This window comes from Pomacea canaliculata, linkage group LG3 (genome assembly GCF_003073045.1).
Source record: "Pomacea canaliculata isolate SZHN2017 linkage group LG3, ASM307304v1, whole genome shotgun sequence".
In the NCBI taxonomy this organism is placed as follows: Eukaryota; Metazoa; Mollusca; class Gastropoda; order Architaenioglossa; family Ampullariidae; genus Pomacea; species Pomacea canaliculata.
In genome coordinates this window covers 42617468-42634253 of record NC_037592.1, presented here as the reverse complement: position 1 = coordinate 42634253, position 16786 = coordinate 42617468, and the positions used below count along the sequence as shown (strand labels likewise).

The 16786-nt window shown below is 37.8% G+C and overlaps 1 protein-coding gene across 1 annotated transcript in view; it reads right to left on the bottom strand.

Moving 5' to 3' along the window:
- LOC112560614 (N-alpha-acetyltransferase 15, NatA auxiliary subunit-like) overlaps nt 1-16786 on the bottom strand; it is a 29288-nt gene that overhangs the window by 10381 nt on the left and 2121 nt on the right. The window contains 13 exon segments of the mRNA XM_025232549.1: nt 2250-2378; nt 2578-2730; nt 5801-5922; nt 5925-5972; nt 7184-7360; nt 8065-8160; nt 8911-9030; nt 10150-10300; nt 11922-12056; nt 12301-12369; nt 15548-15636; nt 16160-16264; nt 16593-16677. Of these exon segments, the coding sequence (XP_025088334.1) occupies nt 2250-2378; nt 2578-2730; nt 5801-5922; nt 5925-5972; nt 7184-7360; nt 8065-8160; nt 8911-9030; nt 10150-10300; nt 11922-12056; nt 12301-12369; nt 15548-15636; nt 16160-16264; nt 16593-16677 (1479 nt within the window).

The window sequence follows — 16786 nt, the reverse complement described above, 5'->3', positions numbered from 1 at the left end:
TTTTGTGGGGCAGAGAGCACTCGCTAAGATGACAAGGACAGTTAGCCACAGGAGCATCTCTTCTTCATTGGGGAAACTTTCTTTTGTATTGTCTGTGCTACTCTTGGATATAGTAAGACGTTTCACGCAAATGGAAGTTTAATTAACACAATGAATCCGTAACGACAGCTGGCTTTCGTTGAAACGGCTTCTGTACAGTGCGCCCGTAACGTCCCCTTGCTGTGGATGCATTGTTGTATTTTTTAATTTGTAACCCTGTGTGTAAATGAACGAATAAATAAGGAGAAAACCCGGGAACCTTTAGGACTTGTTCCTCCAACGATTACTTCCCTTTAAAGGCTGAACAATTCAACCAATCATGTGTTTCCTCGTGTTTTATACCACTGTATAGTTTGTTTGGGGGTCACTTGATGTGACGTGGATTTGTACTCAAACAACAGAAAATGAAGAAAAAACAGTAAGTAATATTTAAATTCTAATCAATATTCTAATAAAATATGATCTTGTTTGGTACTTTATGCTTGTATATATTATGTAAAAAAAGTTTTCTTCTTAATTTCTGACATGTGGCCTTCCGCTCGGGTTGTGAATACAGTTACTATATTTGATGTGAGCTTACTACAAGAAATCAGAACCTATAATTCTTGAAATTAACACCACGCAAATGTTTTTAAAATGCTCTTTTAAATGGCGTATCACATATATTTATCTTTTTTGTAGTTTAACAGATATAATTTTTTAAAACACTAGTGAAAATTTGCTTCGCGGGCACCCGGTGCTCTGTAGTGATTTGTTTTCGCGCGTCTCTGTACCTTCATAGCGAACCGATAATAATATTAAATGCAACAATCTGACTTTTTTTTTTGGACAAGAACAATGTTTATTCAAGTTTATATGTGATTATGAAAGTGTGATTCCTGGAGGTGTAACTTGTGCTAGCAGGATATATCCTGTGCAACCCTGTGTGAAATTTTTTTTAATTCAATTACACCTACCTAATTTGCTTTGGATTACCTAATAAGTGACTGTTCATGCAGGATTCAAATGTAAATATTTTTGTTTCGCGCAGTTTGATTTCTTATTATTAGTTGACTTTTTTTTCTATCTCTTACAGTTACTTTTTTATGATTTTTTTGAAATTGGTGAATTTCCATGCGTACGAGGGGAATGTGACCTCGTTGATCCCCTCTGTATCGAATGAGTTATACATTTGTGGGATGGATGTGTTAATTGCCATGAAAGTACAGTACCTATTACAACCCCAACATTTTTTGTATGGATATACTTCATATAATTTCATCTCTATTATGACTACCTCCCCAACACAAAACACAACACAACACAACTGACAGCTCTATTATGACAGTTTGAGCTCTATATTTTTTTGTGAAGGATGTGTGTTGAGAAAATTAAGTAGTTTTTAAAACATACTGTTCCTGTAGAACCATTTACTCTATATGTCATTTTTCTGTAAAATAAATTATGTCAGGGATCATGTTTACTGGTGAATTGAAAATTGCATAGCCTTATCCCCGCCCAGCTTTGCTCTCAACTGACGGTCATCAGGAGAATGAACTGAAATGTTAAATATTGATATCCCTGCTTATGAGCAACGAAAGATAAAGTGATGCAAAACTGTTTATCCTTCTCTCCTTTATATATTTATTTTTTGAGAATACATTCAGTCCTAACCATGACAGTATGTTCAGATAGAAGCTGTTTTGTTTCACCCCTCAGACCTTACAGCAAGTACTCTGGTTGGGTGAGAAAGACGTTTTATTGCTAGGCTAGTCGGCAGTGCCTGTGTTCTCTGCCCTGCCTATTGTCTGGGTGGTAATTGGAGATGACTGATCACTAGATTGTACTCCTACCTTCCTTTGCATGGGTGAAACTATTCTCTTCTTACGGTCCGGAGACGTTCTGCCTTTGACTCATTGGGTTGCCTTTTAGCTATACCAAATGAGTTAAGACCAGCCATCAGTTTATGTATATGAATGCTATGGGTTTTTTGTGTAATATAGTGAACCTGTCTTTAATGGTGAGGTAAAGTGTTATCCAAACGAAGTTTATTACTCATAATACTATTAGAATGTGTGACTGTATAAATGCTGGAGTATAAGGACTCTGTGCTCACAGGTCTGATGGGTCATTGTGTAACATAGTTTTAGTATGCCTGGATATGCATGTAAAGCACTCCAAATCAAATAAACAAACAAGAAAACCAAGTTGTTGAAATTTTGTCAACATACCCGGTCTATCTCATGACATTTTTTCAGTGCCTCTCCCCATTTGCCAAGCCGCTGATAAGCTGCCGCACATTCTGTCTGGAACCACATACACTGCATTTCATTGAGGCTTTCCACTGCAGACACTCCTTCCTGCAAAACACCAATTTTTACACCAACATGAGGGTATCAAGACAAAGAGAATTCTCACATCAATATTAAGAGATCAACAACAAAAACATTTCTCGTATCATTTGGTTAAAAGAAGTCAAAAAAGGATTTTTATACAATCTATAGACTAAGAACAGGAAATCTGAACAAACACCAGCTATAGTCACAAAATAAGACCAACCCTTGTAAATTTTGAGCACATGTCACAGGCTTCTTGAATAAGGCCAGCCCGCAACATGTACTTAGCACACTTGGAATTGGTGTAGCGGTCAGCAGTATCCAGTGACTGGGCTTCATCCATCATACGCACAGCCTCCTCCATGTCACCAGCATGCTGCACATCACAAATGCAATGCAGTGACTTCTGTTCATCACAGTTCTCACAAGCACGCTCATTACATTTATATCAAAAAGGGCACAAGTGTTCTTTGTAGAAATACTTGCAATACCCACATCAACAAATAAGCATTGCTTCAAAAGACTGCGCCAATACTAAAACTGGCTCTAGTTTGAGCCTTGGTTACACATGCAACAATCTCCCAACAAATTATCACTAAAGCTGGCATTTTTTTCCCATACTCACATTATACACGAATTACCATTTTTAGTAGCAGAATTCTTCTTCAATTACCAGATGACATCACTATACAGAGATATCTTCCTCTAGCCATCTCGATTCCAGCTGTCCACTTCTCAAGGACAAACACAGCACCTATGTTTACAAATGTCGTTAAAAGAGTTGTCAACTTTCACCCCAGAAGAGTTGGTTTTTCACATTTTTCTATATAGTCCCCTTTGACATTTATGCAGTTGATCCAACGATGCTCAAGTATTGCAATCCCATCATAGAAGAAGGTGGCATCCTGGACCATCAAAAACTCCTCCACAGCATGTGACTTCATTATTGCTTCCAAACTGGCAACCACATAGGTGGGATTTGAGTTTAGGAATCAGATAAAAGTCAGAAATCTGGTGAGTAAGGGGGATACCCTTACTAGCAGTTCAAAGCCACAGTTGGCTGTTTCAGCTACTCCAGCTTGACAGAGTGAACTGGTGCATTAGCAGGAGGAAGAGCTGCCCTCTGCGTTCCAACTTGACTATTTCAAGTTGTGTTAATTCTGATGCACAGTACTGTCCATTAATATTTTTTCCCTTTTCCAGAAAGTCCATCATGATTATGCCTAAAGAATCTCCCAAAAACAAAAGCTATCACCTTGCCAACCGACAGTACCTTCTTTACACTGTAGTATTATGATTTTATTTTCCAGTTGTTATGTTTACTTTGTTCTAAAATTCTTGTGTCATTTCCGCTGTTCATCTTTTTCTCCCTTATTTTGTTGTTTTTCTTTATTTTATGGAGAGTACATTCAATTTTCGATCCTAACCCTGACAGTATGTTCAGTTCCAAACCGTTTCACTTCAACTTTCTAAATGCCAACACCAAGTACTCAGCTGAGAAAGACATTTTATTCCCTGTGATCTCTACCGTGCCTCAGGGCCAGGGTAGCAATTAGGGAAAACTGACCGCTTGTACAGCACTGTTTACTCCTACCTTCCCTCGCATGGGCGAAACCATTTCGAAAAAACGCCCACCGCGACCTTGGCCTTTAAGCAAGCAGGAGGGTGACTGTGAGAAGGTAGAATGACTTAGGCTATGTCACAAGCTTCTGTACAACAAAATGTTTAGTCAACATTTATGATGTGCATGTTACTAACACCATACTTACTGGTCACGGTTATAATATTGTCTCAAAAATCCCAAAAGTACATTGATCGAGATGTCAGCTGTTCATGCAGCTACTCTGTGTTGTTGCACAAGAAAAAGCATGCAAAGTATAGCATGGAACCTAGAGGACATTTTCGCAGTTCCTTAAAATCCTCTTGCTTCTTCAGCAATTACTTTACTAGGTAACATTCAGGTGCAAAGTGATGTTCACATACAACAGAGAACTGTGTAAGGGCAGTGAAGTCAGATGTACACTCAAAAACTAAATTGATCCATTGTCCTCTCAACGAATCCTTTGGGAATGTATGCACACTTATTCCATCACTGTTTTCATGTGCATTTGACAACAACACAATAGTTTCCATATCTATGCTTGGGCTATCATGATTCGATATTTTTTGAGCAACTTGTGTCAGCCATGCTGTGGTCAGCCTTGATGCCACTGGTACCAATCAAACACAGCTTTGGGCCTAGGTGGAGATTTGAACAGGTAAGGAAATCATTTTTACATTTCTCCAGACTTGTGCGTTCTCCTTGAGATTTCATGTTCGAGACTTTGTGTTTTACACAATGCCAGCAACTAAAGCCATAATATGGATATGTTCCAGGAATCAAGTGATACGAAAGGAGTCCTCTGAACATGTGTCACCAATCAGGTAGGTAAGCATATAAACGTTATGAGATGGTGTTTTCCTGTGTTTAAACTAGGTGGCTGCAAAACAGTTTTTTTAAAGTAGTTCACAACATATTTATTTCAAGACCTAACTGTCAGGATAGGTTGTTACAGCTAAAAAAAATTCTGGAGTTTAGTCTTAGACATAAATAATCTACAATAACAAGCATTGGCTTTTTTGATCTAAGAATTATTTGGCTGTAACCGGCTTAAAACAAATTTCCTTCTGTCTGGCACTATTTTGTATGCGTGTGTTAGGGGGTATCTACTTTGACCACAACAGATTCTACTTGACACAGACGCTAAAATCAACAATCAGTGAATTAAGATTGGGGTTTTACACTGAGCCAGCAACTAAGGCTATCATATCACAGCGAGACAGCCAGCCCTGTAAACACATGCCACAAACAGAGGAAGAACAGCATGCCCAAGACAAGAGCTAAACTCAAGACAGCCAACCTTCACTGCATTGGTGACAGGTGCTAGCTGTTGTGCCACCGGACCAATCATGACAGGTAGAAGACCGTGAAGAAGTGATTGAGAGGAAACTACCACACTACTAGCAGTGTTAGGCTCTTTCGTATCACCGTAAAATCAGCTTACAGGTAGCCAAAAACACAACCATCAAAGTTTAAGCCGAGAAAAAAACTGGAAAGGAGTACTCAACAGCCTGGCAGTAAGGAATGGGGGTGGGCAGTTTAGTTGGTTATTTTGTGTTCTTTTCATTTACTGGTCGTCCCTGACCAATGAAGAGTGGACAGCTGGAATCAAGGTAGATAGATGGTAACATTTCCAGAGTCATGTCATCTGGTATACAAAAAAGAACGAAGAAAAAAATTAGCTGCAAATCTATTTCCAAGTTTCCTGGGTTACTTTTTTTCGAATGGTTTATGTCTATTGGCTATTTCGGGATGTCATAATAATGCTAACTTCATAAACAGAATGGTTGAAACAAAGGAAGGCAATGCTTCTAAATCCATTCACACAAACGAGTATTCTAAATACCTTGTAGATTTTGGCTTTAAGGACATATAGTTCTATAAGCAGAGGTGTGTGTTCCAAGCCTTTGTCAACATACTCCATGGCACGCTGTAACTGTCGTGTCTGGTCATGATGATGGGCCAGAAATAATAGGTCCACAACAATGCAGTTGCTGGTTCCACATCAGTGCTTCCCCCTAAGATAAAGAGCACTGATGATTATGCTCAATAATAATAGTGCCCTTGAACGTCATGAATACAATGACCAATATTTTTAAGATCTTTGTGTTTACTAATCTACAGCCATACTGTCATAGATTTTATTATTACCTTATTTCTTAAGGTAAGAAGCGACTCAAGAAAATAGTAGTTTTTGGGTAACATAGTCAAATTTCAGATAACAATAAATTTTGATACTTTGACAACATGTTCACATGTGTTTTTGTTAAAAAGTATAAGCTTTGATGCTAAATCAATCCCTTTTTTTAAGTCTCATCTTATTTTCTTGCACGGATACAAGACAGCAAATTTATTGAAATTTGTTGATTTATTTCAACTCAATTGTGATGGTTTGATAAATATCTAATTTATGAGTGAAAAGAATAAATATTAAGGGAGAAAATATTTTCAGAAGTGACATCATCAAAATGCAGCTACTACATTGCAAAATAAAATAAGCATTGGGAATTAAAATGACATAGCAATAACGTGCAAGTAATGTGTTCATAATGATTATTAAAAATTCTGACAGTAAAATCTTTTATAAGTCCACTCCCGGTATTTTGACTGCTTATAACTACAGGCCTCTTAATAGATAAAAAATTTGTTAGACCATCTTCTAGGTCTGTAATTTTCAATTGGTGGTACGTATACTTCTAGGGGTACGGCAAGGGTTAGGCAGGAAACATAAATAAGTGCGCACCATTATGAAAATAAGCATTTTTATGCAGAACGGTCCTTGCGGACAGACCTTCACCCTTTTGGGGTACAGTTGCGAAAAAGGCTGAAATTCTGTGCTCAAGGTCACAGTTTTCTAATTTACCACCCCTCCCACCAAGGTGATATGATATTGCGTAACTTGGTTTTTAAAATACTTGTACATTCTGTATGAAAAGTAGATTTAAGTCACAACTGTTATTGTAAATACTAAAAAAACACGTTTTGAGCTATTTATTATTTTATCAGTCAATAATTAAAAAACCTTAAAAACATTCAAAAAAATTTTTTTGGAGTATCCTCATTCTATACATTTTAATCAGCAAAACATTATTAAAAAAAGGTTACTCTGCTTGTCAGAAAGCAATTAATCCTCAACTGACAGAAAGTCTTCTGTACTTAAAGCTGTTGTTAAAATCACTTCAAACAATAAAATGAATACTGAACTCATGCTACACTACTTTGACCTTACCTCTGTCAAAGCAGCCAACCTCTCGCAAGTTCTGTTCATAACCAGTTACCAACTCCTCAATGATCTTGACCTTTTCAGGGTCACTGTACAAAGGTCTCAGCACAACAAAGAGAGGAGGCACACCTTTCCGCAGCTCTTTTCTTAAGTAGGTGTCTACAAGGTTCTTGAAAGACTCGCCTGCAATTTGGGTATAAAATAATACAACTTGATCCCCATTCCATGCAAAATAAATAACAAATGTCAAACTTTAAATTATCTTTCTGTCCTGTATTATAACTGTCTTATCAAAATTCCTGAAGCTAGTAATTACAAGGTTGTACAAAATCAATATCAAGCTTCTTATAACCTTCATAATTGCACAACTGAAAAATGATTTGAAGTTTAATGTATATTTTAATAAAATATTTGATTGCTTGGTACTTTTTCATTGTACATACTGTGTAAATAGTTATTCTTTAAATTTCTGCCCGTTGACCTGCTTTTATGACATGAGCTTTCCATTTCATACAGCTGCCCTATTTCATTAGAATTTAGTAAAACAGAGTCTTCACTGTAGGTTAATTAGTATAAATATTATAATCTGTGTCACCACTACCATTTGAAATGGTCAGTGTATCAAGTTCGTCCATACTGAATGAGTGCATAACCTCCAGCAAAGCACATGCAGATGTGCCCAATATTTATGTTTTGACACAACTACTGCTAGCCAATTAAAAAAAAAAATTTTCTATGGGGCAAAGATGCCACAGTTGATTTCTGCATATTGTAAACATTTTAAGTACTTTTTTTTTTATCTGACACTGAATATCAAATAATAAATAAAATGTAGGTTTTACTTTCTTTTACCAGCTACATTCCAAATTGAGAAAAGGTGAACCTACCAATGGCGAACGTTAAAGGCAGTCTTCTTGGGGTGGTGGCCCGTGGAAACAACTCGGATATTTCCTTATAGAAACCAATTCTGTCTTCAGGATTCTCTGAAACCCAAAAATGATCCTGCTCTTCATGTATGAGCAATCTACCAAATATTTCTGTTTTTTATATGCTCTCTTGACTGGCTGCCAGTCGTGGATCGTATGGCCTACAAACTTTCCACTTTGATCTACTTTGCCATTTCTGGCACTAGTCCTCGGTACCTCTCGGAACTCACTCCCATCTATATGCCGGCATGATGTCTTTGCTCATCTTCTGACATCAAGCTTCTAAATGTCCTACTAGCTAGGACAAAGACATATCAACAGAGGGTTTTCTACTACCAAGCCCCATCAACATGGAACAGATTTTCCCATCAGCCTTTGTTACTCTTATTCTCTTACCATCTTTTAGTCCAACTTTTCAGAACTTGACTGTGACCCTGTCCTGACCATGACCGTGTATAACGGGTGTCTGTCTGTAATTTATGTACGAGTGAGGTAATGCTGTAGAAGTGTGTCTGTTATACGTGAATATGGGTGCGCGGTTGTTGATTTAGCCTTTTATCTATGTAAAGTGCTCTGAGCACATTTTTTGAAAGGTGCTTTATAAATCCTCATTATTATTATGGTTTAGAGAGGGGCAAAAACAACATGATGTACATGCTTATGTAGTAAAGAGTTCATTTAACTATTTAATAACATTCAACTATTACATTTAATTTCTTTCTGTTAATACTCTGTAGACATGTACTACATGACAAAAAAAAAAAAAAACAAACAACAAAAAAAAAAAAAAACAAAAAAAAAACCAACCTTGCTTTACAGCTTCTTCGTATCCTTTATAGTACGCTTTGTTCTCCGGATTTCTGTTGATGAGATCACGGTATATTGCTGCTGCTTCCTCTCTTCGCCCCAGTGTCAGCAGTAACTCAGCTACACAATAAACGAAGGTCACTTTAAAACAAGAATTTTCAGCAGTGCCACTAGCAAAAAAAAAAGGGCCATTAACACTGTCAATTTAAGATAACACAATGGCAAGACACTCATCCACAGAGAAAGAATAACGTTTCCACTCAGTTTGCAAACATTTATAGTCCCCACCTTCCTCTCACAACATTCTCTTGCTGTTTTTTTTTTTTCTCTCAACCTTTCACCAGGGTAGCAAGTGCTATACCACTTTGTTTTGAAAATGTCTTTCAACTGGTTAGTAAAGAAGAGCTATTCAGTTAGAAAGCTAGTCAACTGTTATCATTTTAGATGGTCATTTCAACATCACTTTGAAGAATATAAATCTTAAGTTTTTAAGTTCCACATCACCCGTCTATTTTTCTGTTTTGCAAAGTTCAGGCCATTCACCAAAATTTTGCTATTATCCCATCACATTCTACAATAATTTCTACTTTTTTCCCAGAATGACTGAAAGATGAATATCTGTGCTTACTAGAGTATCTACAGTAACTCTGTCATTCTGCACTTATTACAGCCATGGCAAAAATGCCAAAACTTTTAATTTGTGAACCACAACTGGTCAAAATATGCCAGCATTAACAGTATTGTCCATGTACAAAAGATAGTGGTGTCAGCACAGATAGTTATACTTAAGTTAGTAGGCAAAACTTTTTCACATCTACGTGTTGATTTCTGATTCAATTAGAACAATGAATATACATATTCACTTCAAATTATTCTTCAGCCCTTAAAAGATTGACAAGAATTGTTTTAAGCAAACTTTCTACCTTAAGTGATTTTAAATTTTAACAAATTTCTTCAAATACTGACTCTTCCTGGACTGGAAATCATTTTTTTCAAATTATTCAGTTTTCATGCTTTTCGTGACCTGTATGGTCTCTGTAAATAACACACAGTCCCAGTTGTCCTGACTGCAGTCTAGACTAAACCTATCCAAACCTGATATCCTATAGGCTGCAGCCTAGACAATAATATACGTCACAACAAAATAAGACCCTAGCAACGCTTTTAAAATCAGATCACAAGCTTTGAGATTTTAGAGATAAGACACTAGCATCGAACACCCTAGCACAACCACCCTACCTTTGGTTTCACACACACAGAGGCGGTCAACAATCTGGTGTTCATATTCTTGCAAGTGCTGGAGGGCATTCACGTGCATGCCAGCCTCTCGCATAACCATGTTCTGGTACAACAGCAACTCACTGTGCTCATAATCAAATGGCTTGGGTTGCTGGAAAGTGAAACAAAAAGTCAGCATGTGAAATGCAAGTTTTAAGGATGAGATTTTTTTACCCATTGTCACAAAACAGCAAAATACATCAGAACAAACTTTGTCACCACTATTCTTTGAAGTTTACGGGAGAGTACTTGTCCCTCTTCAAAGAATATCAGCAGGATCTATTCAAATCATCATCTGTAATGCTTTGTATTTGTAAATACACAATCCTTAATTTCATTAAGCTGAATGGATACCTTAGAACTAGCACTATGCAATCAGTAGCGAAGGATTTCACTAAAATGAGATGCTCCAATGAACTTTCAGCGCAAGGTATTATAACATTTTCAATGTCTGAGTTTTCAACATATTGGTCTTTTTTTTCACTTGGCATGATCAAACCAATATGTATTACCTCTAATTTTAGATCATTACCCAGTTGATTCTCTTTTTTTCTCTTACCAGGGCTCCCACAAACTAGGGCTGACGCCAAGGACATTTTATACAGATTGCAAGGACCTAAATGACAGCATTACTGTCTTAAAAGTACATTCCACTATGGGTTGTTAAATGTCATGTAAGCAACAGAGACTTTATAATGGCAAGATATGGTCTACCAGAAATAACTTTAAAGCTAAATATTCACAAGAAGCAGAACTAAATAATCTTTTATCTTACTGAATTCATACTTCAAGTACTGTATTCATGATTATTAGTATACTTAAAGAGTAATTCTTGACACCTGTTTGCCAGTATTGTCTAAATCAAGTTGGCAACCATCTCAAAGTAGAGTCCAATTAAAACAGCACTAATGCCACTGTTAACATTCTGTTTAGGTCAGTAAATGCTTGACTAACAGTAAATCTCACTATAAAGACCTGCTAAAATCCACCAAAAAAGGTCATAGCAGAAAGGGGTCTTTGTAAGAAATCTATCACTCTCCTATGACTTCAAGCACCTATAAATTCATTTATTTAAATGCTGAAACATATGCCAGTGGTTTTCTTTGTCATCTGCTCATGCTTGATAATACAACATACTTGATACTGATACCACTATTGCTGCATGAAACTGAAGATTTATAGAGGAACTAACTCTCCAGGTGATGGCAATCAATACACCTGTCTCTAAGTAAACAAAGATGCACTGTTAAAATGCATTAGCGATAAGAAGAAACTTTTAAAAACTGCCGAAAAGTTCTGCCTTTAACCGCTTGTTTATTTACAGTGGGAGATCTAGCACCAAAACACTTATTTTTAATAAAATGTCACCTCTACTTTGTATGTCATATATCAAAGCATTAATATTTGGTGTAATTTCAAATATGACTACTGCCCCCCAGAACTATTTTCTTGTGCTGCCTCTTACCTTAGCTGAAAACTAGAAAAAGTGTTATTAAAAATCTTGAAATGAATTCAAGAATTAAAAAACAAAAAAACTTTCACGAAAATGCCAATTATCAATTTGCTAGTTATCTCCTAATGACTTCTTGCTTCACAACACTGGAATTAATCTAAATTTCTGTGTACTTTCCTACCTTTTGTTCACAATGTTTTCCTCATATCAAATTTACAATACTTTACAAATAAAACTGGCATTTTGAATATAAAAAAAATTATAGGAAAAATATACTCACAGATTGAGTTTTGCGGAATTCTTCCAATATACGCAGTGCCATGCTGAAATCCTTTAAAAGATGGTATGCCATAGCATAGCCTATCCAAGATGCTCGCTGAGCCGGCCGCAACACCAACAGTTGATATCTGGTGTCCTGTCACAGCAACAGGCCACTTTATATATCCAAAAAGGCTTGTGAAAAATGTGCTTTAATTGCGCAAATGTAAATTTAGAATGTATTCTTTACATAATCAAAAACAAGGGATGTCACTAGTTATTAAAATGATGCATAATCATTTCAAATGTTTGTCTTGCATACACTGAACAGCAGCAGTGTAAGATCTATGGCAACATTATATGCAATAGTAGTTATATGCAAACTGGGTGTCTTTACATACCCTGTAGCCTTCTAAGTCCCGCATCTGTATTTGCAAAAGTGACAAATCTCTCAGAATTTGAAGGTTGTCCTGAAACGTATTTTTCAATGATTAAAAACAAAGAAACGGTGAGGAGATCTTTAGACAAACTGCTTAAAACAAAATGTTCAAACACTCAAACGTGTACACACACACATCCCCAAACCACAGTGTCACAGCGAGAAAGTGAAACTGCCTAGCAGGCAGTTCAAATACCACATCAGTATTCGTAGACAAATGTTCCACATGCAGCATTAGGAACAAGTTTATCATCATCATCTGTGGTGTCTCTGTCACATCCTGATGGAGAAGCAGCTTCAGCATCAGTAGAACCTCTATTACACCTTTAAAAACGTGAGCTTTTGACAGTCGGGCAAGAGCGCACGTGATGCAAATATTCAACATCAAAGGTTTAGTACAAGTCATCGAAGCGCTATATAAGAGTTCAACAAGCAAAGAACTGCTGGATAAACAGACAGGAGCTTGTTTTCACATGACAGTAGGTGTGCATCAAGGATGTCCTCTATAGACAGTGCTGTTTAACATCTTGGAAAATATCATGCATGAAACCATCCATACCATCCTACTTTGCAACCTAATAATAATAATAAATAATAAGAAGTTCATTTATACAGTGCTTTTCCCCACCATTAAAGGTGGGCTCGAAGCGCTTCACTAAAAACAAAAAACACATAAACATAATAGGAATGGATGTTGGTCTCAGTAGAAGAATCACTATATTTGTGACATTCGCCAGTCTATAGTTGATAGGCACAGACAACACTGTCAAATTGCATGACACTTGTGATGATGAAGACTCAGATGTTGAAAGTGACTGTCACCTTGCTTTCTGCCAGTGATGGGAAAGTGATGTCATATGGCTGACTTGGTGGAGAATTAGACAGTTGAGATTTGGAATAAGAACAATGCTTTGTTACTGATTTGTCTGACATGACTTTTGTCTCTCTTTAGCCTCTTGTCACTCTTGAATCTATGAACTTTTCCAGCTATTAGTTTTAAGACACAAGTACAGCAATCAGGTCATGGGAAAGTGAGGACATAAGTACAAAAAAGTACAGTAGTCAGGTCAAAGGTCTCAAAAACAAGTTGGCCTTTTTCAGCATCAGCACCAGATTAGTGTGAGCAACATATTTCACTGAGCTTCCTGGAGATACCTGATGTCAATCATTGCAGACTGGTCTGTACCCCACACAAAGCTTGCTGTGAAAGCTGGACATTGTAAAGAACCTGCAGGAAAGCAATCAAGAGCTTGAAATCAACTCTGCTGATATGTAGATCTCAAACGACATGATGGTGCAGATGTGACAGAAGAAATAAAATGGCAGAGGAAAAGATGAAAACTGGTGCAGACATTTCCATCCAATTAGGAATGTATTGTAACAGATACACTGATGAACATTCGACAGAAAACTTCATGCAGATCAACTGTGAAAATACGAAAAGTGAGGGAGAGGAGTGACCCTCGAGCCAGTTAGGCGAAGGGACATCATTCTCACCTACACTTTGCAGCCAACAGATCTGTTAGCAGACACTAACAAAGAATTGTTCAAACACAATGGAATGAAGATCAGCACAGATGAGAGCAAAGTTACGGTCACTGGCAAGGCAGAGATCTACATGAACAAAACACAGTTTGCACAGGTAAGTATTTAGCAGTCGCCATCTCTGAGCATGGCAACTCTGTGACAGCTGCATCTGGATTGCAACAGCAGCTATGGCTATGCTGGATAGGGTCTGGAATAGCCATAACATCTGGTTTTCTACAAAGTACAATCTGTGCTTCAAGTCTCTTGCAGTATTGGTTCTGCTTTACAGATGTGAAATGCTGGCAATGCTTACCAACACAGACAGGAGAATCCAGGCATTCGAGAACAAGTTCCTGAGGCTGTTCCAGAGAACACAAAACCAATGATGTTTGTATGAAGCAAGGTTTCCACACCTACAGAACACCAGGAACCTCTGCTTTCAAGAGCCAAGTGATGTACGCTGTCATGTGATTACTTTTCCAAAACTGTCCTTCACTGCTATGGCCAAAGAACTTGCTTATGAATGTCAAAGAGTGGACTGTTCGGTTGTTCTGTGCAGAAACTGCTCTCTCTCTTTAACTGAGATCAGTCATTGGGTGGGCATACTGAGACTCAGCAATGGTTTAGGCATGCAAACCCGACCCATTCTGTGCTTTTTTAAAGTATGTTCTAGTATAGTGATTTGCTTATTATGCACTGTCATTGTACTTAGTTCACTCGGCGCCGCTCATTTCCTCTCCTACCCCCAACTTGGGCACAAACACAAAGTCTGTTCGGTCCTCGCACTGTGGCAGGCACTCTCCAGCGACCCACTGCTCTGGCTAGTGCTTTCATCGTGGAAAATCTTCAACACCCTGATTTTAGTCTCTTTAGAGACTGCCCACAAGGCAGGGAGACAATGCATCTGAACATGTGGCATTAACCACTGGCTGGTGCTTCCAAAGATTTCCTGCACTAGAAGTGTAAAGCCGTGGCTAGTACTTTCATCTTGGAAAGCTTTTACACGTCCTGTGTTGCCACCTCAATTTCTGTCATGGTTGTTTCTCTTAGTCCACATCTTCATTGTGAAGCCCACCAAATGGTGTGGCCATTTTCCTCTGGCAATGGTAAAGCACTGAAAGCGAGGCCTTGCATATTGCCCTCGATTACCCCCTGGACATGGCACATCCTAAGGCACTCTGTATGTCCTCTCAGTAACTGCAGTCAACATTCTCCATTCATACAATTGCCATGTCACAACTGTCTCTTGTAGTCCTATAAAGAGGGTTCTCCCTTCTCATAAGGTAGCCTTTTGCTCATTTGACCTCCTAGCTAAACTGCTAAGTATGTCGCAGATATGAATTCTAAAAAAAAAAAAGAGCTATCTGTCAATCCTTGCAGTGTCTGGACCAGGTGAGTTTCCCTGTGTTGAGTCAAATCAAGCCAAAGGGTTGGTAGTGCCTTTCTATCAATTCTTCAAGATTCAGCTTTTCAACCATACTTCCCAAGAACCCGAACTTTGATTTCCTTGAAGCCAGCCACAGAATCAATGAAGCAACCCCTGTTGGTCCCTAGTTGGCATTGCTTATGGTCAGAAGTATGACTGATCTCTTTGCATTAAGATAGTAGATAGAGACAAAGTAAAATCATTATAAATCATAAACTAGCTGTGTTAGCTCAGAATGTACCAAGACTGTAATTACCTTGTCCCACTTAAGTGCATTCCGGTAACATTTGATCGCCTCATCATACTTTCGGTCTGATCTCTGGAGAAGCCCATATACATGCCAGCCTGATCAAGTTAAGGCAACAGTAGATCAACCTAGCACAGGTGTAGCAGATATGCTAAGAACTTAGTAAGCATTAGTACAGTTTTTACTTATTCATATTGTACCACAACTCATGCAACATCAATTTATAAAGTGTAATAACAAAATCCTTTTGTAAAAGCTTGAAGATGAAGACTTCTTGACACTTTATAAAGTATATTTGCCTGCTTAAGGTGTTCATGCAAGTACAGCCTCCTGCAAGAAAGATCAGCCTCAAAGGCATTTGCTGTGCCGTCGTGCGCAACCACATAGCCTGCACAAAATGGCTAGATGGCTATTAGTTGACGGCATGGGGTAAGTTATGTGCACATAAGCACCAAAAGAGTCAGGAGACAGAGAGGTTCCAGAGTGTTCTATAGGTCATGGTCTCATACACATTTTCATCAAGATCATTATCATGACAACAGCATTCTTGTTCTACAATTGTCAGCAAGGTGTCTTCTGAAATCGAAGATCAACTACACATTTCTCACAAATCAAGGATACAGACATGGCTTTTGAGGTCATTACGCAGTCCTCTCCGAACATAGTCATATGCTTCCTCTTTTCGACCAAGGCAATTCAGGGTTAACCCTTTCATTGCAAGTGTTTCTGAAAACAAAATTTGAACAAAAGCCTTGAGTTATAACTGGATTGAGGCTTGCCATGATGGTTTTGCAAGAATGCATGTACATTCTTACACATCAATATACAATACACAGTAAAAGAGGGTAGGAATTATTTCATTACATATTATTTTTGATAGTCTGGTCCTAGCTCTTTGCAATGTGATGCACCACGCTTCACTTACATAATTACAGAGTGCTATTCCCCACCAATGAAGGCTAAAAGTAGATCACAGTCTATAACTTAATCTGATAATTAAGAGCTTGCAGACCAGTGCAAAAGGTCTGGGATATCCGTGTCACCACAAACTTACCTCCATGTTCTGAAAACTTTGGGTTTCCCAATATCTGCTTGGCAAATTTCAGTCCATTCTTGTACTGCTTCTGTTCATAGCACTTCTGTTTATAACAAAATTTGACACTGAACCATTTTTTTGAACTTTCATTTTCACTGGTTTGAAGACAACTGTAACTTTACATGTAGCTAAACAATGCTAAATACACTCTT